This window comes from Aspergillus tubingensis (assembly GCF_013340325.1).
Source record: "Aspergillus tubingensis WU-2223L DNA, scaffold_3, whole genome shotgun sequence".
Classification (NCBI taxonomy): Eukaryota; Fungi; Ascomycota; class Eurotiomycetes; order Eurotiales; family Aspergillaceae; genus Aspergillus; species Aspergillus tubingensis.
In genome coordinates this window covers 3,756,213-3,778,587 of record NW_023336277.1, presented here as the reverse complement: position 1 = coordinate 3,778,587, position 22,375 = coordinate 3,756,213, and the positions used below count along the sequence as shown (strand labels likewise).

The 22,375-nt window shown below is 49.8% G+C and overlaps 8 protein-coding genes and 1 non-coding gene across 9 annotated transcripts; 4 read left to right on the top strand and 5 right to left on the bottom strand.

Annotated features, from left to right (window-relative positions):
* Nucleotides 1-391: 391 nt before the first annotated feature.
* On the top strand, nucleotides 392-3,619 carry AtWU_02391 (putative importin beta-5 subunit; the record flags this gene model as incomplete). Its single annotated transcript, XM_035497505.1, has 3 exons — nucleotides 392-1,210; nucleotides 1,265-1,794; nucleotides 1,849-3,619. 3 exons carry the CDS (start codon nucleotides 392-394, stop codon nucleotides 3,617-3,619), a joined length of 3,120 nt encoding a protein of 1,039 aa, XP_035353398.1.
* Nucleotides 3,620-5,983: 2,364 nt separating this feature from the next.
* AtWU_02390 (class I SAM-dependent methyltransferase) lies at nucleotides 5,984-7,246 on the top strand (the record flags this gene model as incomplete). Its single annotated transcript, XM_035497504.1, has 3 exons — nucleotides 5,984-6,022; nucleotides 6,250-6,957; nucleotides 7,007-7,246. 3 exons carry the CDS (start codon nucleotides 5,984-5,986, stop codon nucleotides 7,244-7,246), a joined length of 987 nt encoding a protein of 328 aa, XP_035353397.1.
* Nucleotides 7,247-7,506: 260 nt separating this feature from the next.
* On the bottom strand, nucleotides 7,507-8,445 carry AtWU_02389 (phytanoyl-CoA dioxygenase family protein; the record flags this gene model as incomplete). Its single annotated transcript, XM_035497503.1, has 1 exon — nucleotides 7,507-8,445. One exon carries the CDS (start codon nucleotides 8,443-8,445, stop codon nucleotides 7,507-7,509), a length of 939 nt encoding a protein of 312 aa, XP_035353396.1.
* A 1,619-nt stretch (nucleotides 8,446-10,064) lies between these two features.
* AtWU_02388 (Het-C domain-containing protein) lies at nucleotides 10,065-12,696 on the top strand (the record flags this gene model as incomplete). Its single annotated transcript, XM_035497502.1, has 4 exons — nucleotides 10,065-10,161; nucleotides 10,217-10,364; nucleotides 10,423-10,581; nucleotides 10,644-12,696. The coding sequence occupies 4 exons, from the start codon at nucleotides 10,065-10,067 to the stop codon at nucleotides 12,694-12,696; spliced, it is 2,457 nt and encodes an 818-aa protein (XP_035353395.1).
* A 409-nt stretch (nucleotides 12,697-13,105) lies between these two features.
* Nucleotides 13,106-13,178, bottom strand: AtWU_t60. The gene has a single exon. It is a non-coding gene; the product is annotated as a tRNA-Lys (tRNA).
* Nucleotides 13,179-13,931: 753 nt separating this feature from the next.
* Nucleotides 13,932-15,334, bottom strand: AtWU_02387 (putative TRAF-like signal transducer; the record flags this gene model as incomplete). The annotated part of the gene is made up of 2 exons (XM_035497501.1): nucleotides 13,932-14,729; nucleotides 14,783-15,334. The coding sequence occupies 2 exons, from the start codon at nucleotides 15,332-15,334 to the stop codon at nucleotides 13,932-13,934; spliced, it is 1,350 nt and encodes a 449-aa protein (XP_035353394.1).
* A 685-nt stretch (nucleotides 15,335-16,019) lies between these two features.
* AtWU_02386 (syntaxin family protein) lies at nucleotides 16,020-16,802 on the top strand (the record flags this gene model as incomplete). The annotated part of the gene is made up of 1 exon (XM_035497500.1): nucleotides 16,020-16,802. One exon carries the CDS (start codon nucleotides 16,020-16,022, stop codon nucleotides 16,800-16,802), a length of 783 nt encoding a protein of 260 aa, XP_035353393.1.
* A 503-nt stretch (nucleotides 16,803-17,305) lies between these two features.
* AtWU_02385 (uncharacterized protein) lies at nucleotides 17,306-17,809 on the bottom strand (the record flags this gene model as incomplete). The annotated part of the gene is made up of 3 exons (XM_035497499.1): nucleotides 17,306-17,416; nucleotides 17,480-17,592; nucleotides 17,674-17,809. The coding sequence occupies 3 exons, from the start codon at nucleotides 17,807-17,809 to the stop codon at nucleotides 17,306-17,308; spliced, it is 360 nt and encodes a 119-aa protein (XP_035353392.1).
* A 2,346-nt stretch (nucleotides 17,810-20,155) lies between these two features.
* On the bottom strand, nucleotides 20,156-20,881 carry AtWU_02384 (DUF4452 domain-containing protein; the record flags this gene model as incomplete). Its single annotated transcript, XM_035497498.1, has 2 exons — nucleotides 20,156-20,470; nucleotides 20,591-20,881. The coding sequence occupies 2 exons, from the start codon at nucleotides 20,879-20,881 to the stop codon at nucleotides 20,156-20,158; spliced, it is 606 nt and encodes a 201-aa protein (XP_035353391.1).
* Between the last annotated feature and the right edge of the window lie 1,494 nt (nucleotides 20,882-22,375).

Sequence of the window (22,375 nt, the reverse complement as noted above, 5' to 3'; positions counted from 1 at the left end):
AAGGATGAGGGAAAGCTCGTAGTCTGGTTGACAGCAAACGCTAATAATTTACCTATTCACCTATAGTTGTTGTCTCAGTTGCCCGCGGGACTACCCAAACCAAACCAAACTGGAAATTAATTTGGGGGAAATTCTACCCCTCACCGCCTCCCTTTCCCGCTCGTCTTCTGCCCCTCCACGACGCGACATTTCGCGATTGATATTGATTTGAGCCATCTACCTGAATCCTCCTGTTCCCGATAGCGTGGTTTGACGGAGCCATCTGTTGTGATCTGAAACACCAGGATTTCAAAGATTGGGCCTGAATCCAGATCCGGCCCCTTGTTTGACAACTCTTGACTATACTCCTATCGACCCTCTTCCGTCTCCTCACCTACGTTTCCTTATCAACATGGAGCAAGAGCTCCTGACATTGCTGGCAGACACTCAGTCGCCGGTCTCCGATACTAGAAAGTCCGCTGAGCTTCAGCTTCTACGCCTTTATTCCAACGAGACTTTCCCCCTATCACTTGCGGCCATAGCCTCTCACGATTCCGTTCCCACCAACCTCCGCCAGTCTGCCCTTTCTGTTCTTCGGACCTTCATTGCCGCATCCTGGTCACCAGTTCTCGACGAATTCAAAGGACAGGTCCTGGTCAGCGATGCAAACAAGGCTCAGCTTCGACGGGCGCTATTGGACTTAGCTACCATTACCGAAACTCCCGAGCGCAAGGTCAAGTCGTCTGCCAGTTATGCTGTGAGCAAGATCGCCAGCGCCGACTTCCCCGAACAGTGGCCAGAACTCCTGCCTTCTCTGCTTCACATTATAAACGATGGGAACAGCACTGCCAGTGCGCTTCACGGTGCACTGAAGGTCCTGTTGGATCTGGTGGACACTGGGTTCAGTGAGGAACAGTTCTTCAACGTTGCTCGGGATCTTGTCACTAGCCTCTATAACGTCGCTACCAATGAGTCGAGAAAGCCGATGTTGAGAGCCTTGGCTGTCGCAGTTTTCCGGGCCTGCTTTGACACATTGGAGATGGTCCTCGAACAACACAAGGCGGCTGTCAAACAATTTATGGACGAAGTACTTGGTGGCTGGTCTCCATTCTTTCTCTCTACCCTGAAGGCACCCCTACCACAAGCTCCTAGTGCGCATGAAGAATCTAAAGACGCTGAGGTGCCCTCCAAGTGGAGAGGTGTCATTGGTCTGAAGTTGCAAGTGGTCAAGGTATACAGCCATTCTGCCCCTTTTGCTGATTCACGCTAATCGCTGATCTGTTAGACCTTGATGAAAATTCGCATGGTATTCCCGGGTCTCTTGACAGCTCAAAGCCCGGTATACTTTTCAACTATTTGGACTGAGCTGTCCAACATACAGTCTGCTTATCATGAGTTCTACATTGAAGATGAGAGACAGGGCCGTATGGAGGATGTCGACGGACTCCCGTATACTTTGGACTTCTTGGTTCTGGAGGAACTCGATCTGATTCAGACGCTCCTGAAGGCACCGCCAGTCAAGGCCGAGCTTCAACAGCAGCTACAGAATGCTGGGCAGTCGGCGGCAACAACAAGTTGGCTTCCCGAAATCATGAAGCTGGTCGCCTCTTATGCTCAAATCACATCAGAAGAGGAAGGTCTATGGGATATCGATGTATCTCTGTTCCTTTCGGAGGAGACATCGGTTACTGCCAACTACACGCCCCGTACTTGCAGTGGAGATCTGGTGATCAAGCTTGGTGAATGGCTCAAGAGCATGACAGTTGAAGGACTACACGCATACCTGAACACTGTGTTCTCCGATGCGTCCTCTACGTAAGTTGAGTTCCCTTCCTGACGCTTCAAACGAAGACTAACCGCTCCGTGAAGGTGGAAATTGAAAGAATCGGCCCTCTACATTCTCAATCAGCTCCTCCGGGACTTTAACGAAGTTTCGCAAGGTATACCTGCTGGCTCAGCTAATGGAATCAGTAACTTCATTCAGTATGCCATCCAGCAACCAGAAGATCTTTTGAGAGCGCGGGGCTACCTCATTGCCGGAGTCCTGTGCCAGGTCGCCGACGACTCCTTCCAGCAGACGGCTGCGTCTTACCTCGAGGCTACCATTAAAGCAATCACCGAAGATGAATCTGAAGTGGTCAGGGTCGCTTGTATTCGAGCACTGCAGGATCTTATGCCCTCGCTTCCTTCCAGTGCCACGGTCCCTCTCCAAGTTGCCATTGTTTCCGCTCTGTCGCAGTTCGTTTCCGCACATGACCTTTCAGACCAGTCAGAGGGTGAAGACCTGAAGGTTACCATTGCTGAAACGCTCCGCGATACCATCATGGTCCACCCGACTGTCGTTTTGTCGTCGACCGCCATTGATCTACTGTTCAGTGTTGCCAGCAGCGGAGCCACCAATTTCCAGTTGACGATGATCGTCACGGAAGCATTCGAGGACATAGTTGAAGCTATCGCCGAGAACGGGGAAGAGGCTTTCGTTCGACTATGCGAGAAGGTTCTTCCTTCCCTGACCGGGGCCATCGACGTCGGCAACCTCACCCAGGAAAATGCTTTGACTAATTTCGCTGCGGACCTAATCCGTGCTCTCGCTGAAGGAGCATTGGAGCCTTTGCCAGCCGGCTTCGTGGAGACGGTCATGCCGAAGTTGAACCGCCTGCTGCTCGATTCGTCCGACGCGGAGCTGATCCGTCCGGCTACAGAAGCCGTCCGCCATATGCTCTCTCATGACTTCAACCAGTTTGTCGCCTGGAGAGACCCGCAGAGCGGTAAAGAAGCCACTGAAGTTGCCTTGATCATTATTGACCGCTTGCTCGGACCGTCGGTTGATGACAATGCGGCGACCGAGGTTGGACAATTGGCTGCGGAGTTGGTGGAAAAAGCAGGCTCCGAACGTCTCGGTCCTTATCTACCGCAGCTTCTCCGTGCTGTGGCCCAGCGACTGGCTACTGCGGAGCAGGCTCAGTTTATCCAGAGTTTGATCCTTGTCTTCGCACGTCTCACTCTGATCAGCGCACGCGAGGTTGTGGATTTCCTTGCGCAAGTCGATATCGGCGGCCAGAGTGGACTTCCCATAGTGCTGAGCAAGTGGCTCGAAAACTCGGTCAACTTTGCTGGTTATGATGAAATCAAACAGAACATCATTGCACTAGCAACTCTGTACAGTCTGGGAGACCCTCGCTTGTCCGAGGTTCAGGTCAAGGGTGATCTCATTATCCAGGACACTGGCCGTATCAAGACGCGATCCCAGACACGCAACAACCCTGACCGGTACACTACAGTGACGGCTCCCTTGAAGATTATCAAGGTCCTTGTTGAGGAGCTGGCTGCTGCATCCGGCAACAAGGAAATCGATGCGGCCACGGCGGCTGCTCTGGAGGAAGAGGGTAGCGATGATGACGACGAATGGGAAGATATGCCCGGCAACACCCTTGACCTCAATCTGGGTGTCACCAAGCAAGAGCTGATGGCATTCGGCGAGGGCGGATCGGAAAGTGTGTTCGGGGTACGCAGACGCGACGACGAAACGCAGGCCTTCCTGTTGAACTTTTTCCGTGAAGCAGCCACCAAGCCTGAGTTCGAGCAGCTCTATGCAGCTTTGACTCCGGCCGAGCAGGAGAAGCTGCAAAGTTTGAACTGATCCGGCTTGGCAGCTGTCGACAGGTTGATACCATCTTATGAACAAACATTATCCTTTCTTTCTTTCAAGTTCTGTTTATGCCCCCCTCAGCCGATGCTGGTAATCACATATGAAACCTGATAAATGCATGCATAGGTACACCTAATGATTGTATGAACAAGCGGTACATCAATGATCGCAATCAATCCTGCTCGTGCCGATAAGACAGCGCACTTCGATCCAACAATTCCGTAGGACCACATTTAGTAGAAAAAAACAGTCCGACCCGACCCAAGAAACGTCAACGACGCCATGCACCTTTCCTATAGTGTTTCACCTGACATTTAGTCTAGTCAGTTAGTAAGTTAGCTAGACACCTGCAGCTGACAACAAACCAACACGTAGCCGGGTGTCCGGATCATCCCGATAGTCATGCATTTACTCCTTCGGGCTTGGTCTTGAGGGTAGAAGAGGGGGGGATGGGGGGATGTGGTCGAACGATGATGCTTCCTGCAGGAAGAAATATCCCTAGTGCACACACTAAACTAAGTACTAGATAGCCCACCCAGTGATCCAGGCGTCTGTTGCCCCATAAAAAGTCGATATAGACGTTGCAGCTAGTTAGTTAGGCCTGTGATTGATTACGTGCCCCCTCCCAAGTACGTTAATACCTATCACACATCGCATTACTTGAAAATATTGATTAATTGTTCATGAACCAGTTGGTAGTAGATAGAAGTGTTAAACTAAGGAGTGGCGGGCACACTGTCAGTTTTTTTATTGTGGGTCTAGAGTTGAGAGAGGCTTCACCGCAGGAGGGATTTTATACTGTTGAGATAGATAAGGATTATCTGGTAGGTACTGTTTTTGTGTATGTTTCACATTCATCACATAGTAGGTAGTTAAGTAAGTATTTGGGTTTGTGTGTCTTTCTGTCCTCGGCTATTTGGTCCTTGGACTTACCAGTCTGGTAAAGAAGTGTAAGTAAATTCGGTGTCCACATCTGCTTCTGACATCTTCTCGCTTAGTTTACTGTTAGGCATATGATATTAATCATACCATTTTTCGCGCAAACTATCGTTAGTGGAGATACCCATCGTGACTAGCTAGGTAGTATTTAGGATGAAAAGACCCGACCCAGAGCATCAGCACTTAGTTGGTTCATCTATCTACCTAGTCTAGATAGATAGTAGTAGTAAGTAGTAGCTGCATGCGATGAAGTGGCTGATCAACTGGCGTGATTGGGATCCCGAAACGGGACCAGCCGTCACGGGGGAGCGGGGCTGGCCTGGGCTGGGCTGGGGCAGCGCTTGGCTGGACAGCCTTACTGTCTTTTCTCTACAGAGTATAGAAGTCAGTTGGTTTACTATTTTCATTTTATCTATCCGTAATGTATTATATGGTGGTGAGTGTCATCCTCTTATCTACAATTTATCGTTGTTTGTCTTTTTCTGTGGTAAAGTTAGCTACAAAGTAGTTAGCAACAAGCCACAGCCCAAGCGTGCGGAGAAAAATTGTCTGAGGTTACATAAACTACGCAGCTGAGATCCCAACTAGCGTGGAACCAGAGTGAGGGGATTGGGAGAGGATCAATTCCAAATTCTTTTAGGGCACACACTAGTAAGTAGCAACTGCGGGCTGTCTGGACCAATCTGTGGAAAGCATCTAACTATGCTTGTGTGGATGGGCTAATTGCGCGAGAAAGAGAGTTAGTAGTTGAAAATAGATACATTTTTAGTAAGGAAAGTTGATCCATTTTCCATGGTTACTGTCAATATGATGGATGGCCTGTCCGGAAAAGACCCGACCAATAGAAAGAAGGAATGGGGTGGTTACCAACAAGACGGGAATTGAAATTTGACTGACGATACCAAGCAATACCGGGCGTCAACCCCGACCCAGAGCCCTGGCACCAAGCTAAGTAGTAGCCTTCAGCTACTTACTTACTTACCTCCAATATTGTGTGCTCACCGACCCGAGGGCCTGTTCCCCGGGACCGCCTCCCCCTGTCCGTGCCGCAGTTACCCGTATCTTACCTGGAAGTTTAGTTATCCTATCTTGTAGTAGTAGTTGACTAGTCAATTAGCCATTTCCCAAAGCTCTCTTTCTCTCTCTTTTTAGTGGAGTTAATTGCTGTTCTGTTCTGCTCTTGCTCTACCTCTGCTCTGCTTCTTTTCCCACTTCTTTGTGCTCCGTCACTTATTTATTTGTCTACTTAATTACAGCTTCTTCTCTCTCGCTAACTATTTAAATTCCCCGTTGTAAGCTCACAGCTGCGGGTGCCATCTTTTGAAAGATCCCACTTATTCGTCTCCCTCTCTTTCACTCTCTCCTCACTCCCTCCTCCTCCCTCCTCCCGCATTGTCTCCGCCCGTCATTTCAAACATGCCACAGCCAGATTCAGAGGAACACATTCAGGTAGATGTAAGACATTCCACCATCTTTCCGACAATTATACTTCAATCTATGTGTTTTCTATTTTTTGCGTGCATCTCCGGTTGTTTATGCAGCCACTCAGCACTTCGCCTGAGAGACATCGATCAATATGACGCGATGCTTTCGGAGTTGTGATTTGATTGTATTGCAAATACCAAAGAGCACTCACTTCAGAGTTCTATGCTCAAATACGGCCATTAAACTGACTCCTACAGACAAGCGACGAAGACTCCCTCATAGATGAGCAATCCATCATCGAATCCAATATTTCAATAACGTCATCTGTACGAGATTACTGTTACGAAAATGGCCGCCGCTATCACGCCTACCGCTATGGGCAATATCCCATGCCCAATGACGAAGAAGAGCAGGATCGCCTCACATTAATGCATCATGCCTTCAAGCTCCTCTTGGGGGGTGATTTATATCGCGCCCCGATAGGCGAACCCCAGCGCATCTTGGATATCGGCACGGGGACGGGCATCTGGGCGCTGGAAATGGCCGAAGACTTTCCCAACGCGGAGATCGTGGGCACCGACCTAAGTCCGATTCAGCCCAAGTGGGCGCCGCCAAACTGCAGCTTTCTTGTTGATGATGCGGAAAGTGATTGGGCCTACATCGGCAATGAACCCTTCGACTATATCCATGCTCGCAGCTTGGGTGGCAGTATCGCCGACTGGGGCCAGCTCCTTCGTCAGGCTTACGAGAATGTGAAGCCCGGCGGCTGGGTCGAAATTCAAGAATCTGAGACCTGGGTACATTCCGATGACGGCACCTGCAAAGATGCTGTTATGGTCAGGGAGCTGCAGCAGAAGTTGGAAGAGTCAAGTACGAAATTTGGGAGGCGCATGAACATTGCCCCTGAAGTGAAGGGTTACATGCAACGCGCTGGTTTCGTTAACGTTGTGGACGATATTTACAAGGTCGGTCTTTACAGTTCTTTTCGGATTTGGATTCAGCTAATTGAAGTAGTGTCCTGTAGGCACGTGGCCAAAGTCCCCTCGTCTGAAGGAGATCGGACGAGTGGGGAAACTGATTCTATATGACTCGGTCGAGCCATATTCGCTAGCTCTCTGGACCCGTGTTCTGGGATACACCTATGAGGAAGCCCAAGCCTTCGTGAAGAAGGTGCATGCGGAGCTTGCAAGTTCCACCTACCACATCTACATATTCTTCCATTATGTGTATGGACAGCGACCATTAGACGGATGATGACGATACGATTAGACTATGTGACGGCCGTGACATGCTTTATGCCTATGCTCTTTTCATTTTTGGCGTCAAAATAGCGGCGGGTACATTATTCTTCTTTATGACGATACCCTCTTTCTGGGCATATATATGAATGTTCTTGATATTCGAGCTCGATGCATATGCATGCTTAATGAATAGAAGTTTCGGTGGGACACAATGTCCTTACATCCACATCCTTCCTCCTTATTTACAAAACACCCACCCCCGATTGCACCCTCTTAACCCTGCAAAGAATACCCAACCCCCTCCCCACTCCCCATCGCCACCAAATTGGCACGCATCTTCTCCGGCCTCTCCCCAATCCCAAAAGCCGCATCCTCGCGATGCACCCAAGCCCCAACCCCATGCTGCAACACCGCCGTAGCCCTCACCTTCTTATCCTCAGACGGAGCATTCAGCCCCAAACTCCCATGCAACGTAAGCCTCGTCTCCTCCCCACCCTCCTCCTTACACTTATACACCCCGCGATGCAGAATATTACTATCATAAAACACCGCATCCCCAGGCTTCAACTGAACAACCAACTGCCCAGGCAACTCCGGCTCATACGGCGCCGCATTGCGCTCCACTTCCGTGCGCACCCTTCTATGCGACCCCGGAATCACAATCAAGGACGAATCCTCACACAACGCCAGATTATACTGCGCATGCGACTGTTTCCCATTCGGACTCTTATCCTGCAGCATCTTCAATTCTTCCTCAGGGGTTGCCGTCTCGGGGATATCGTCGCGGTGCCAGCGCAGCTCGAAATCTTTGGTCTCCGGCGCGACGAGGAGGTTGAAGAGCTCCATTACCAATGGTTCGGGCGTATCACCGTTGGTGTTGGTGTTTGATGTCAGACCTAGTAGTTCCTCCGCCACGGCAAGCACCTTCTCGGAGAAATAGAACTTGGCGAATTCACTTCGCCCGGGCATCTCCGGGTGCAGGAGGTGCTGCACACCCCAGATTCCGCCTTCGGAGGCGGGAGGAGGGGTCGTCGGCCATGGTGGGAATTGCTTCGGTACTGTGCGGAAGTGTGGCCATTTTCCGGTCCGCGTGAGGGTGGTCGCGTGCGTGGCTGTGGTGCGGTAGTGGGCGATTTCGTCCGCGGTGAGGAGTGAGGGGATTACGACGAAGCCGTCGCGTTGGAGGGCTGTGAGGTGGGGAGTTGAGGTCATTGTTGGTTTTGGTGGTGGGTTGGATTGGGGGTGGTGGTTGTGGTTGAGGTGGTTATGTCGGGGTGATGGCGGGGAGATAAGTTAGGCGGGGAAGAGAAGATTGTTGTTCCACTGGAATTGAACTACAAAAGATAATGGAATTGGGATTGGGACAATGGTATATATAAGGTGTCTTTATTATTCGAAGGTTGACTGGTATATGGGGGATGTTGTTCCCATTACACAACAATGTGGTATACGCGATGCTACCTTGTCTGTCAGCCACATGTTACCCTTCCACTTGTTCAATTTTGTGGTCTGATAAGCATTGAAGAGATCACTGTTTACTAGTACTTTGTAACTAGTGTTATTGGGGTAAGTCTGAGTAATGGGCTCAAGTCCGGCGCTGATTGATTGATTACCCCGCGGCGGGCACAAATTAATCCCTGATCGATCAGTCATCAGGGCGGGGGAGAGATTTAGTGACAGTAAGCTGCACTGACCTTTCATTCCATGGTTACATTGTGTGATTGACTAGTGGTTAGTATCTACTAACATACAAAGTTGTACATATAGTAAATTTTGTTGTATAAAATAGACTGTAATTATTGTCATACACATTGATTTGCTTTCATTGATTGCTCTCCGGACATTTCAATCACGATGACTGATGAAAATTACACATTCAGCGCCTACCGAAACAAATCAGACAACCAATCCAGTGGCTGGTAAAAAGGGCCCACTTTCCCAACATCCGAGAATGACGATCAACAGAGCAAGGACCATATGACGAAAGTCTTCACTTGGCAGTCCCGTTCCGATTGTTAGCGGTGACTGCGGTGACTGAGCAGATGAAAGGGTGCAGACTGATACAGTCAAGAGTCAAACTATGTATGCTGAGGAAGGGTAGTAGTGTTGTGGCTGTTTTTAGTATCTACTCCATGTGTTGTTGATTGTAAATACGAAAATCTACCTTCATCTCCGTTGAGAAAACCATATCAACAATGGTCAGATGGAGTAATGCCAAGCAAAGCCACCGACAACGCCCATGGCTCCCACTGAAACCACATTATTACGGAAAAGAAAAACAAACCACCTCGCTTGTATTTATCGTATGGGAATTTTCAGCTGGCAAGTGTCATCTGAAAAGGTGGCAGGGCCTCAATCACAGCCGAGCTGACAGCCTCTAAGCCACCGGCGACCAAATCATATCATCATCGCAATGATCCGGTCTCCCACTTGACTCGATGGCGGGGCATTTCAGGGTCTTTCCTTCCCCTCCTCCTCCTCCTTAGATCTACTTTGTATCAATCTAGTTCTAGCTTGGTCACCGGTTGCAGATCGATGACACACAAGTTCATCAAATCACTACTAACGGACTACGTACCCCTCGCTCTCGTGCCGTTTGGACTTCTCCCAATTTGGCCCGCTTTGTCTTTGTCCCAACTAGTAGCAGCTTAGCTCCTTCTGTCTGTTGATTCTGCAGATAAGATAACTCTCGGCTTTTTTTCTTTTTGCTATCTAACCCCCTCTCCTTCGCTTCTGCATGCACGTCTCCCACCTCTGCAGCCTGTCATTCTTCTAGACTCATTCCTGTCCATTCTTTCTCCTGCATCACCCGCAGAACGCTACTTACAGCTATGGCTCCGCGAATGAGTCTGGGCACTCACGCCCTGCTCGTTCTGGGTCTGCTGCTTGTTGTACTCCCCAACCAAGCCTGGGCTTTTGGAGCTGGAAGTATGCTTACACCTGCTTCATTCAGTATACATCATCAATTTGCTAACACGCGCAGACATCGCTTCTATTTCCGCCGTTGAAGGCAAGAACTGGCGCCATGGAGATATCGAGGACATGCTCAAGACCATCGCTTTCATCAAGGGCCACAAGTGGACCTCCATGATGGTCAAGCGCGTGTACTTTGGTAACTGGTTGCGCGATTAGTGAGTATTTCCGCCCTTGTTGTATGGAGATTCATACTGATCGATACTTTGCTGTTAGCTCACAAGCTATGGACGTGGGTACGCTGAAGAGTCTCCCGGCTGAGACTATTCGCATTCTGGTCTGGATTCTGTCCTTCATGACATTCGGCTATGCGACGGCTGAGTTTGAGGTCACTTCGGAGAGGTTGGGCGTTTATCGTCCTGAGGAGCATATTGAGTATGTCGTTCTCCGATCCTCCATGTTTTGTTGAATGTATGCTTATGATCTTACCTGTGCAGTAACCCTAAGGATTATGCCGATAATCAGGATGCTCGCGAGTTCGATCAACGACTGCGGGGCCCTGTCCGCCAGGTCGAGCTGGATATCGACCCCGAAACTGGAATGAAGAACTACATTGCGAACGAGGAGGGCGGATGGGCTACCAGCGCGGCTTATATCAAGTATAGCTTGGCTCGCAGCATTCATTATGGACGCACATATACCCATGGAAGCAAGAAAGGGAACGAGGAAGATCTCTGTGAAGCGCTTCGGTGCTTGGGCCAAGGTCTCCATACGTTGGAAGATTTCGCAGCGCATACCAACTATATTGAACTTGCGCTTCGTGAGATGGGTTTCCGCAATGTCTTCCCTCACACTGGTGTGGACACCCAGATGAATATTCGCGGCCACCATGTGTTTCCGCTTGTGACTGGAACGTTTGGTATGGTTGATTTCTTCCACTCCGTGCTGGGAGAAGCCAACGATCACTTTACTCAGTCGGAAGTCAACGAGATGGACATTGCGCTCGGAGATGCGGAGGCAAACTCCTCTGGCGGGTCTCTTGGTGCTTTCACTGGTCTTTTGGGCAATATTCCCGGGACAAAGGACCTGGTGGAGGAGGCGGAGGAGCTCAAGCGTCGTTCTGAAGCTCAGGAGTCTGCGAACCGCTCTTATGGTGCTCGTTCTGGTTATACTACGCGCGGCGTCTCTAGGGAGGTGGATGACTACAGCGCTCCGCGTAGTCGAGGATTCGATGATGAGGTCCCAACTTACAGAGCTAACGAAAATGAAAGACCTGGAGAGAGCTCCCAATCTGAATCTGCTCTACAGGACTTTGATCCCAGCAAGACCATTGCCCAGATCTATCCCATTCTTGAATTCAGAGACAAAGTTGTCCGCAAGCTCGCATCGATTATTGAGAAGATCCCTGGCTTGGAGGCAATCGTTGAGAAGATCACTGAGACGTTGACCGTCTTCGTTATGTCTCTGCTGGCACCGTTTATCCGCCCCCTCATCAACGCCGCTTCCAAGTCTTTGCAAGCTGGATCTTCCGGTGTGATTGATGCCTCCGGAAAGCACCAGTATGAGCCGTGGACTGACCCCAACTGCACGGATCCTACCCATTCGCTACTCTCCAAGGACCACTTCTCTAACATTCTCAATGAGCCAGCCGGTCATGTTGCCTCCGCTATTCTTAAGTACGTCGCACCTCGGGTTCTGTACGCTTGGCAGAACCTGGACGTCTCCGATGATCAGGTATTGGAGGACTGTCTGAAGGTGTTTCACCACCCGGCTCTGCGCAACATGAACAACGAAGCTCACCGCACAATGTTCAAAGCCGTGCAGGCCTGGGTTGACTCCAGGCCGGACCGTGGTGCTGATCTGAACGATGTTCTCAGCGCTGAGGGAGTAAGACAGGGAAAGAACAGCACCGGCGAGGAAGGGGGCCATTCACACTCACACGGTGGTGGTGGATTTGGTGCTGCAGGACACAGCCACGGATCTCAGCAGCAGCGTCCGCCTCAGCAGCAGCAGCAGCAGCAGCAGCAGCAAGGCTCGTCTCCTCTCCCCTGGGACAAGCTGTCCAGCCTTCCCATCCCGGGGATTTCCAATCTCAACAAGTTGAACAGCGCCTTCTCCAATCTGATGGTAGGTGGAGGCACGAGAGGCGAGACCGAGGAAGCCGAGAACCCAACTCAGTATGAATCTCGCGTGGAGTCTCAATATACTACGCATCACCAGTCCTCGCATCATGAGTACAGCAGCTACCAGCACCAGTACCAGAGTCAAAGCCAGAGTCAGTATCATCACAGCCAGGAGCAATCATACCAACCAGCTCCTCCTCCCCCATCTGGCTTTGACAGCTACGGCGGCTATGATGATTACAATGGAAGTCAGCGGAGGCACCATGGAGAGCATCATCATAGTCATCACCATCATTACCCACCACCTGGTCGCACCCCTCCTCCTCCGGGCCCGCCTGGAGGTTACGAAGAACAGTCCTACAGTTCTTACTCCAGTTATGGACGTGGGAACGGACATAGTCAGGACTACTATGGGGGGAACTATTGATGAGTCGCTACGCTAGCAAGTGTACTACTTTATTTTAGCAAGCAATAGACTGATATGATTTGATGCCTCGCAGAAAGCATTCTCCTGACATAGACATGTAGCCCTCAGATATCCCCTAGCAAACTGAAACCCGGTAAACTGTCTGTCCCTTAGCAAGAACAATCCATTTACATCAAATGTTATACTATGTTCCTACACATGAACAAACCTCACTAGGTAATTAGGCTATTAACCATACTCAAACCTCCACTATCACTGAAAGAAGACGGAAGATTAATTCGTTTACAAGCAGTCACCTCATTTAATAGTAGTAGGTAGGTAACTAGTAAGTAATTAATAGTCATCTTCAACATCTAATTAGTGGGGCAAGGGGAGAAAAGAGATAAAGAAAGAAAAAGCAAAAAAAGAAAGCCCAACGCGGGGCTCGAACCCGCAGCCTTGAGATTAAGAGTCTCACGCTCTACCGATTGAGCTAGCCGGGCTAGCTCGGTGATAGTGCTTTTGTATAATACCAGTATGAACCATTGAGAGGGGTTGGGGAGAGCTTTAGGTCTAATGTTCGAGTCGAGAGTACATACATACAAATTAACAAATGAATAAATAGGTATGTCCAAAAGTCGAGGGATAGCCGCTGATTGAATCACATAACATCGAAGCTCATCTAATTATCTGGAAAATTATTAATTACTTAATTTAATTTATAGGATGTACTGTATTTTGTAATCCGCATGGTGCTGGGGATAGGTCTTTGGAGGTGCGTTAGTTTTGCTGGTATAGTTGGTTTGTGGTAAATGATTACTAGCAAGCTAGTGAGTGGATGTTGTGTAAATTCATGTATTGAAGTATTGATTTGAGACACCCGGAATGTCTAGTATATACAATTCAGAACTGAAAACATATGTACAGTGCAACAACATACATGGCAAGGGTGCATCATGATGGGATATATCGCCGCTGGATATTCTGTAGTTGTGTGCACATAAAGGCATTTAGCCACACCACATATGACCTGCACTTGCAGGTATGGAAAGAGAAGAACAACCAGAACCGGGCCAGGGCAAAAGAACAAAGCAAAGGATATCATATCACATCATGTCGCAACCATGGATTCGCCAAGCACCGATCATTAACCACATGTATTCGGGCAAACCAAGTGGATAGCGAAGAAAAGACTCAAAGTAACAAACGCCGTTACCCAATTGCAAGGCACCAATGTGAGGGACGAATGTTGCCTATCATAGTTTAGTCCCCTCTCGTCCGCTATCGCTGAGTCTCCGAGGCCGGAGAAAAGCAGTAGACGGGCCAGCGGTGCTACTTGGCCCTGATGCAGACGCAGGATTGCTACTGCCATTGGCGTTAGTTGGACGTGCACCTGCTCGCTGGCCCTGATGCAGACGGGGGTTCAGGAGCCATTGAACCTGCATGCGAATGCTGCCCACGGCTGCGTTGGTGTGCGCCATATCTTCTTTTAAGCGAAGACATTCGTTCATGAGAGCCATGCTGGCGCGGGCGTCTAGATCCGTGATGGCGTTGGAGAGCTGACCAACCTCCTCGCGGAGAGATTCATGGAGAGAGAGCAAGTAGTTCGTTGTAGTGGCGGTATAGAGGTTGGAGCTGTCGATCTGAGATTGGTTGCTGGTCGAATCTCGTCGACGAGGGGCGTCGGAATTTGTCGGGGAGTCTTGCTCGGCTAGAGTACGAGTTGACTGGGCTAATGTCGATCGGATGTTGGAAATTCCGTCCTCGAAGATCTCGTTCCGCTGTTGAAGGTGGCGGATAGTAAGTTCAAGGGAATCCAGTCGTGCATTCTGCGCTTCAAAATACGGGCCCATGGCTATCAGTGGACAGGTCTGTTCGTGTGTCGTCAAGTCCGCACGCTTCACCTTGACGGGGCAGCCGTACTTCGATGCCGCGCAAGGATGGACAACCTCGGGACAGGAGTCGATGTGTTCTCGTAGTGATTTGCGTAGGACGTTTATCTGACAGTCGGGACATGTTGTTTTGAGACTCGGGCATAGGTCCTTGACATGTTCCTGTAGCAAAACTTAATTAGCAATGTTATATGGCTTGGAGGCAACATCCATACCTCGTAGTCTTGTTCCGCGACGTACTCGTCGCATCGCAGACAGCGTTGAAGCTCATGCAAGCACCGACCCTCAGAGCTGAGGTCCTTCTTCCGGGTCTTCTTGTTGCAAGAGCTATCCGGGCACTTCATGAGCCTGTAGCCACAATACTTGTCGACATGAGACTGAATATGCCCTCTCGGTATAATCTCCTCGCAACCTTCATCCCGAAAAGGACATCGCACTTTGATATCATCACACATATTGAGTAGCAAACGAGGCACGTTGAGGTAGACACCCTTCGTTGGGGTCCGGCAAGTAGGACAGGTGAAGTCGTCTCGACCGGGGGAAAACGGACTGGGGGAGAACGCAGTGATGGCAGTGTTTAGGCACTTCTGACAGAAGATATGATCGCACTGCAGGCGCACGGGGCGAACAAAAGGGCAGTGACATATGGGGCACATGAGATGGTCATCGTAGCTGGAGACCAACTCCAGTGAGCGCAAGTCGACAACTTCGTCTCGGTCGCAGTTCGCCTCCATCGCGAGCGACTCGTCGAGAGTGATGGATGTCATACTTCCAAACCCCCTTCCCACGCAGGAAGGGTTCAGCTTATATTGTCAAGCCACGGGCTCGTGCGCCGATCGAAGTAGTCCTGCACAGGGGGGTAAGTCTAGAAATGAAGGGACCGACCGTCCAGATGCCACAGGGGTCGGATGATGAAACAATAGCACAAAGCAAACGCCCATGTATCCTAGAAAGTTACACAGTGGCTGACACGAAGGTTTGACTAAGAGAAGAACAAAAATTCAGGGGGGGAGGGTGGCCGCAGGAGGTGGACGTGAGGAAAGTGAGGCCATTGCGGGGGAAAGCAAGAGAGAGAGGAATGAATGTGGATAACCATGAATGACGGCGAGATATGGGAAATGGAGACGATGGCGGCGGAAGCGGCAGATCTGCCGAGAACGAGGCCCTCTGGGTTGTATCCATTCCATCCACCCGGGCTGGTCCTCTGGCTTCAGCAATATCCACTTCATTGCTCCATCATTTGGTAGTCCCTGCGTGGATGTACTGTACTTCTCCCCCTCCCTTCCCTGTCATCTGCAAGTCGCCGCGGTTCCGACATCTCCGCATTGCCTGGGCTTGACCGACGCTAAGACAACCTCACAGCCTTGTCCACCCTCTCCTCTCTCTCCTCATCCGGCTCTCCCCCAATACCATCCTCACGCATTTTCAAACACTATCACATCCCTCTCCGCCATGCCAAACCCTTCCCAACTCCTGCTCCTTGCCGACCATATCAAATTATCGCTCCTCGAACGGCAACGAGCCATCTCGCTCGACCTAGAACCCAACAGTCAAGATGGCGAGATCTCACGCTCCCTCGACTCCTTGAAAGAGGGCATCGATGCCGTGGAATCCGACTGCGCACGACTAGAAGAAACCAACGATGAAAGCGCCACCGAGATGAGAGACCAACTCGACCACCTATACTCCCAGTATCGAGACCTGACATCCCAATTCCGCGGCTCGGATGCCGCAGCAGACGACGATCCCGTCGAGTTCACCAACATCAAGAAGTCATCACCGGACCTGAAACAGCCCGTCCCGCAACATCCTTCTTCCAAATCAGTCCGTTTCATGGATAATGCCGCCGAAGAGGACGATCTCAATCGCCGCAACCTTTTCCAGCCATACCGCGACTCGCCCTCCCCACAGGGCGTCGACACATCCGACATGTCCAATCAGCAGGTCTACGATCATCATGAGCAGATCATGCGCGACCAAGACGAGCAGTTAGACCGACTCGGCGAATCTATCGGCCGACAACATCAGCTCAGTATCCAGATCGGGGATGAACTTGAGGGCCATGTTGCGTTGCTGGACGACATGGATGGCCATGTGGAACGGCATCAGGGTCGGTTAGACAAGGCCAAACGCCGGCTGGATAAATTTCGGCGAAGTGCGAGTGAGAATTGGAGCATGATGACAATCATCGGGTTGATCATCGTCCTCGTCATACTGATCGTCCTGCTCAAGTGAGTGTGGGTGTGGACCCCCTCCTCTCGTATATGATACTTCTTGTCATGACACTGTTGTTGTGTGATCGGGATTACTACGGAGTACTCTGTTGATGATTCCCGGGGCGAAATGGCGTTATTTGCGTTGAATTGGAGTTGTCCATACTACTAAGCCATCGGGTTGGTGGAAGGGATTCTGTGGCGTTACATTAGGTATATTTGCTTTGCAGCTTAACACTCTTACAGTCCACCCGGCATTTGTTTCGAATACACTATATATCATTCCTTTGAATTACTCTATAGCAGAGCCAAATACAATTTTCCTGCTTTTGATACCATATTATAGAAGTAGTAATATATCCCTCAGAAGTACTTCATACAAATGACCCATCATATCAGTCAGTCCCAACAACTCGTAAGTAAGCCAGCCACCCGACCGAGGAACAACAATCAACATGGATAAAAAAAACAGTTTCATTTCATTGCATTCTCAGAACCCATCCCTTAAGTAAGTAGTAAAACAATTTATTGAGTCTTGTTCACGGGCCCATCCCTATTCGGCAACCCTTTCGTCCGTTCCTGCATGGCTCCGAAGTTGTTATCATCACTGTCTACTTCGCCGCGATCGGCTTTGACCTGTTTCATTGAAACAATACATTAGCATCAGAAAGCTGGTAATATAAGTTGAGTAAAACCTACCGACGCCTCACTATCACTAGCGATTTCCTGCTTCCATTTGGCTTTGCCTTCCTTGCTGCTCTTTACTTGGTCGTGTTTCTCGGCCTCGTAGATGTTGGCGAGGTCGTCGCGGTCTGGTTGATTTTGAATCATATTAGAGGATACTTCTGGCTGGGAAGAGTTGGTGGGTGGTATATGGACTGGACTGGACTCACTGTGATCGGATTCCTTCAAGCCTGGACGAGGAATGCTGGTGTGGAGAGCTGCTGCAGGAGAGGTGGTGGTGGTGTAGGCAAAGGCAGGGCGGGAGAGGCGGAGGGTAGTTGCGCGGATGGGGGTGAGGAAGGACATTTTGGTGGTTGTAGTTGTAGTTGTAGGTGTTGTATCTGGATTGAGGTTGATGATGTTGTTAGTTTAGTTCTTCTTGAATCGAAAGCAATGGATGGCTGGTTGAGGATAATGTAGTATATGGTGAAGAAGCTATCTCTTCCCACACCTAACAACCACCATTCTCGATAAATTGTGCATGGCAGTATACTTACAGTTCTCAAGAAGTAGTTTCAGTAATCCCAACGAGGGATATATGATAGATTGTGTAGATAAGTGGCAATCTCTAGATGTAACTGGATGATAGATAGATAGAAAAGGATGGATAGCGGCGGCCTTATGTACTTATATCATTCCCTCCTCCCCTCCCCCAAGCGAGAACTTCCTTCCAGCTGCCAATCATCAGTTCCAGGGAAAAGAGAGTCCCGTTCGACCTCGGGTGAATCAGTTGGCAGCCATTACTCAATGCCAGTTTTGGGACGAATTGCTGGCTGTAGTAGCGGTGACGTCATGGAGTCTGTTGCGTTTCGGGATGTAGTCTACGGAGTAAGTATCTCCATCCTCCGTTCTAATCTACGGGGTGGATGTGATATTTTTGGTTAAACGATAGAAACTGCTTTATTAGTATAGTAATCATTCATGTTGATTCTGTAGTATTATCAGAGAAAGGGAATTTGATGCTGTCTTCGGAGAAAGTGTTGCTGGATGCAAGAGACTTCAGTGTCTTCCAGGTTCGAGGCCGCAAATCAAGGATATGACATCACGTACTTTGAACCACTCCTCCTATGCCATTACAACCAGATAAGTAGGGGATCACCACATGAGTGAGGAAGAGACTATCTTAGTATTCTACTGCTTTCTCGTCATTTGAATGTATTCGCTGCATTCAGATGCTCTCAATGCTTTGTTTCGTGAGCGTTGTGGGTTGGTTCACACCCGTTACAGGGCCTACGAATATATATCCGCCTGAGCCTCTGAACAGCATCGAGCGTCAACCACTCAACCCCAACTAAAATACGGCAATCTGATAATTACAATTTCATCAAAAGCTAGCCGTTGCGATAGCAACCGTTATACTCTATTGCCCCTCAATCTGCAACCTGCATGATACAATATCACCCCAGATTATGAGGTCATGTGGCGGATTTCTACAACGCTGCACTTATCACCAAATTACTATCATCCCTACATTTACTGTTGAAAAGTCTCACGACTGAATGGAGTCCAAAGCTAATTTCACAACTATGTATAGGCATTACCCCCCATAGTTCCAGCCAATAAGCGTATAGACAAAGGAGATATGGTAAGAGACGGAATACCCAAGAAGCGAACAGAATCAGGAAGATCATACACTGCATCACATTCTCCAGGAGTCCCCAGGAGTCGAAGAACATGACTTTAAGAAAACATCCGAACGAATCAACGTGGAGGCGAACAGAAGCGAATTATGTCGTCAACTGACAACTCCCATCAAGACAGTGGTCTATCTCGCGAAAGAAGGCGAGTGTGACCCCCAGCAAAAATCAGGAAATAAAGAAAAACTCCTCATCCAATCCATGGATTTTCACAGCCAGTTGACCTGAAAAGTAACAAGCACCGCGTGTCACCAATTCCCCAACCAACCCATATACATGGTATAACAAACAGAATTTTTCAAGAAATGAAAACATATGCGAAGTGTAGGTCGAAACCAGCCAAACATCCCAAACAACTCAGCAAAGCCCAATCAATGCAGACGTATATATCGTTTCCGCCTTTCTAAATCCCTGAAAAGCATGAGAAAATGATCCATCCCACCCAAAAATCTGACAAAACACCAAGCCGAAAAGATGAGGTATAACCGCCAACAGCAAATCTGGCATAGCCGCCGTGGGAAACCAAAAAAGCAACTCCGGTCCATAGATGCGCGCCTGAATGGCCGATCGCCGCGCTTTCTATACATCATCGCGGCCAAAACTCGAGGTCAAAGCACAAAAGGGTTTCCCTAACCGTAAGATAAAAACAAGGTATCGTTTGAGGTGGAATGCAAAAATCGAATATCGCAGGCGCCGTCGCTCGCAGGAAGCCGAAAGCATCAGTCTAGGTATAAGTTGCTCGAGTCGTCATCGAAGTAAGGTGTATATACAGAGAAACACTGGTTTATCCTTTGCTGTTTTTGCGCTCGTGAAGCCAAAAAAAGGAGAAGGGAAGATCAGTCGAATCGTAAGAATGCGATGGCCGTGTCGAACAGAAAGCAAAACAAAGCAGTAACAATTATAACCCGCGGTTAGGGAGCCCGATGATGCAGAAGCCGGACGAACGTGGTAAACATGCTATGAGCCTAAGCGGCCCTTTGCCGAATGGAACGGCGACTTGCCAGAATCGCGGTCCTCACCACCGACGTTGGGCATTCTGCATCGAGGCCGGGGAGATCGACGTGGGCGGGCTCGTCAAGGTCATGCCAGTATTGGGGTTGACGATCGGGATAACCTTACGGGTGCGGACTGCGGACGGTTGCTGGAAGTTCACGTGATTAAGATTACCGCTAACCCCTGAGTGAACATAGGAGTTGCTGGAGGCAGGAGACAGGGAGATGGAGGGAGTGACCTGCTGGACAGGCTGGATTTGGTGCTGGAGAGGAGAGGTATCGGGAGATCCACTGGAGAGAGATGACCGATCCGAGGAAGCAGAGTGAATGGAGTGCAGCTGTAAATCAGGGGTCAACAAGCTGTTCCATTAAAGTATGGGGTCGGCAGCCAAGATATCCGTAGTACGAACGGCTGGAGAGAGAGGGAAGGAGTGCTAGGCCGGGTTCGACAAACATACATCATCTTCCGTCAGGAGACTGGGGCAAAACTCCAGGTCGTCATCCAGGTCAAAAGACCGTCCAGCTTCGAAACGGGCACGGAAAGCAGTCACAGCAGGGGCCTCAGCAAGCTCCCGCATGCTCTTGACACCTCTGAACTGGCGCTGAGCATTCTGGGCAGCCATCTTGGGTCCCCGACGGGAACGACCCCCATGGTGGTTGTTTGAGTTGGCCATGTGGGCGGCAGCACCGTGGTGAGGGTGTTGCTGGTGCTGGTGCTGTTGCTGGTGACCGTAGAAGAACGTAGACATTTTGTTGTGTGGTTGTGGCGAAACGAACGCAACAAAAGGTAAAGCGAAGTTATATCGGTAGGAAGGGTATGCTGAGGAATTCGAGGGCGGATATAAACAAAGACCAGCGCTCAGGAATCCCGACAGTACGCAACTCCGGACGGACTAGAGTAACAAAGAAAAGAGACGGAGTAAGGTGGAAGAATGACAAGCGGTCGGACGGAATGCAGTGTGCGGAAACAAGAGAAGCGGATTTGAAATAAGGAAGAAAAGTGGAAGATTGTGGGATAAAGATGGGAGAGAGATAATGGGAAGTGAATGCGAGAGTGAAAGTGTAAGAGATCGGGGGGCGGGCGAATTTGCGATTAGTGTTGTGGGATGGGGAATCATCAACGGATGGCGGGACAAGAGTTGAAAAGAAGACCGGGAGCGAGAAAAGAGTCGCAGCGCCCGGAGCGGACGGAGGCGAGAGACTGAGAGCAAGAGGGGCTGCAGTTGTGATTCGACTGGGGCTGAGCAAAAGTGCACGTCGGTGGAGATCCGCAAGGGAACATACGTGACCCGTACTTACCACACACACACAGCCTTTTCCTACCGGTGGCATCCACGAGTATGGAGGGAGTGAAAGGACATTACTGGTTACAAGTGGTTCCCTCGCCGAGGCGCCTGTAAAGTATCCGTGGTATCGTCTGTAAGTCTGTAACATCCTAGTCCCAGATTTCCCGCGCTAACTTGGTCACGCACCCAGTTTTAGGGCAGGGTGAGGACCAACCAGATCCCTGTCAATGGATCCCCAGTGGCAAGTTAATGCCCCGATGTCCAATCATATCCCCCTGTAGTGGGCTCATGGCAGCCACCGTCAGTTTGGCCAATAAAACACCGAATTTAACTGCTCTAATCGGCTACCAAGCGGGCCTTAGTGACGTCGAAAGGAAGCGATCTAGTCCCCTTCAGGAATGGAACGGCGCACCCTCTCCCTTGACGCCTAATATATGGGTGTACTCGATCTAACCGTGACGAGTGCAAGCGGCTGTCGGATGAAGACCGGGTCTCAGCCTGGACTTTAAGGCTGTATTACCGTCATGAACAGCCCATGAGTATTACAGATGATGGTGCAATGATGCCTACTTACATACATTCATTAATTGTATGATGCAGACTGCCGTTAGATAGAGAACACTGTCTTTTACAGACCTGTGGATCTGCACTGCTAATGGAGTATCAATCGATCCATCTCGCCCACCAGCGGATGCATGGATGATGACGATGGCAATGGCAAAGAACATCGTGGCAATGCTCTGTAGTGGCTCTCTGTCTGTGTTGGGTCGTTTTCAAGGTCACCAGGAGGATCCTTCCCGTCGTACCTGTACCTCGTCAGGTATCGAACCCCCAATCACTTCGTGTTCAGAAAGGGAAAAGGGCAGGTAAGAGGGAGTACACAGTAGTAGTATGTGGCTCCCACTTCCGAAGACAGGCATGCGCTGGCAAGCAGGCAAAATGCCCACTACGACACCT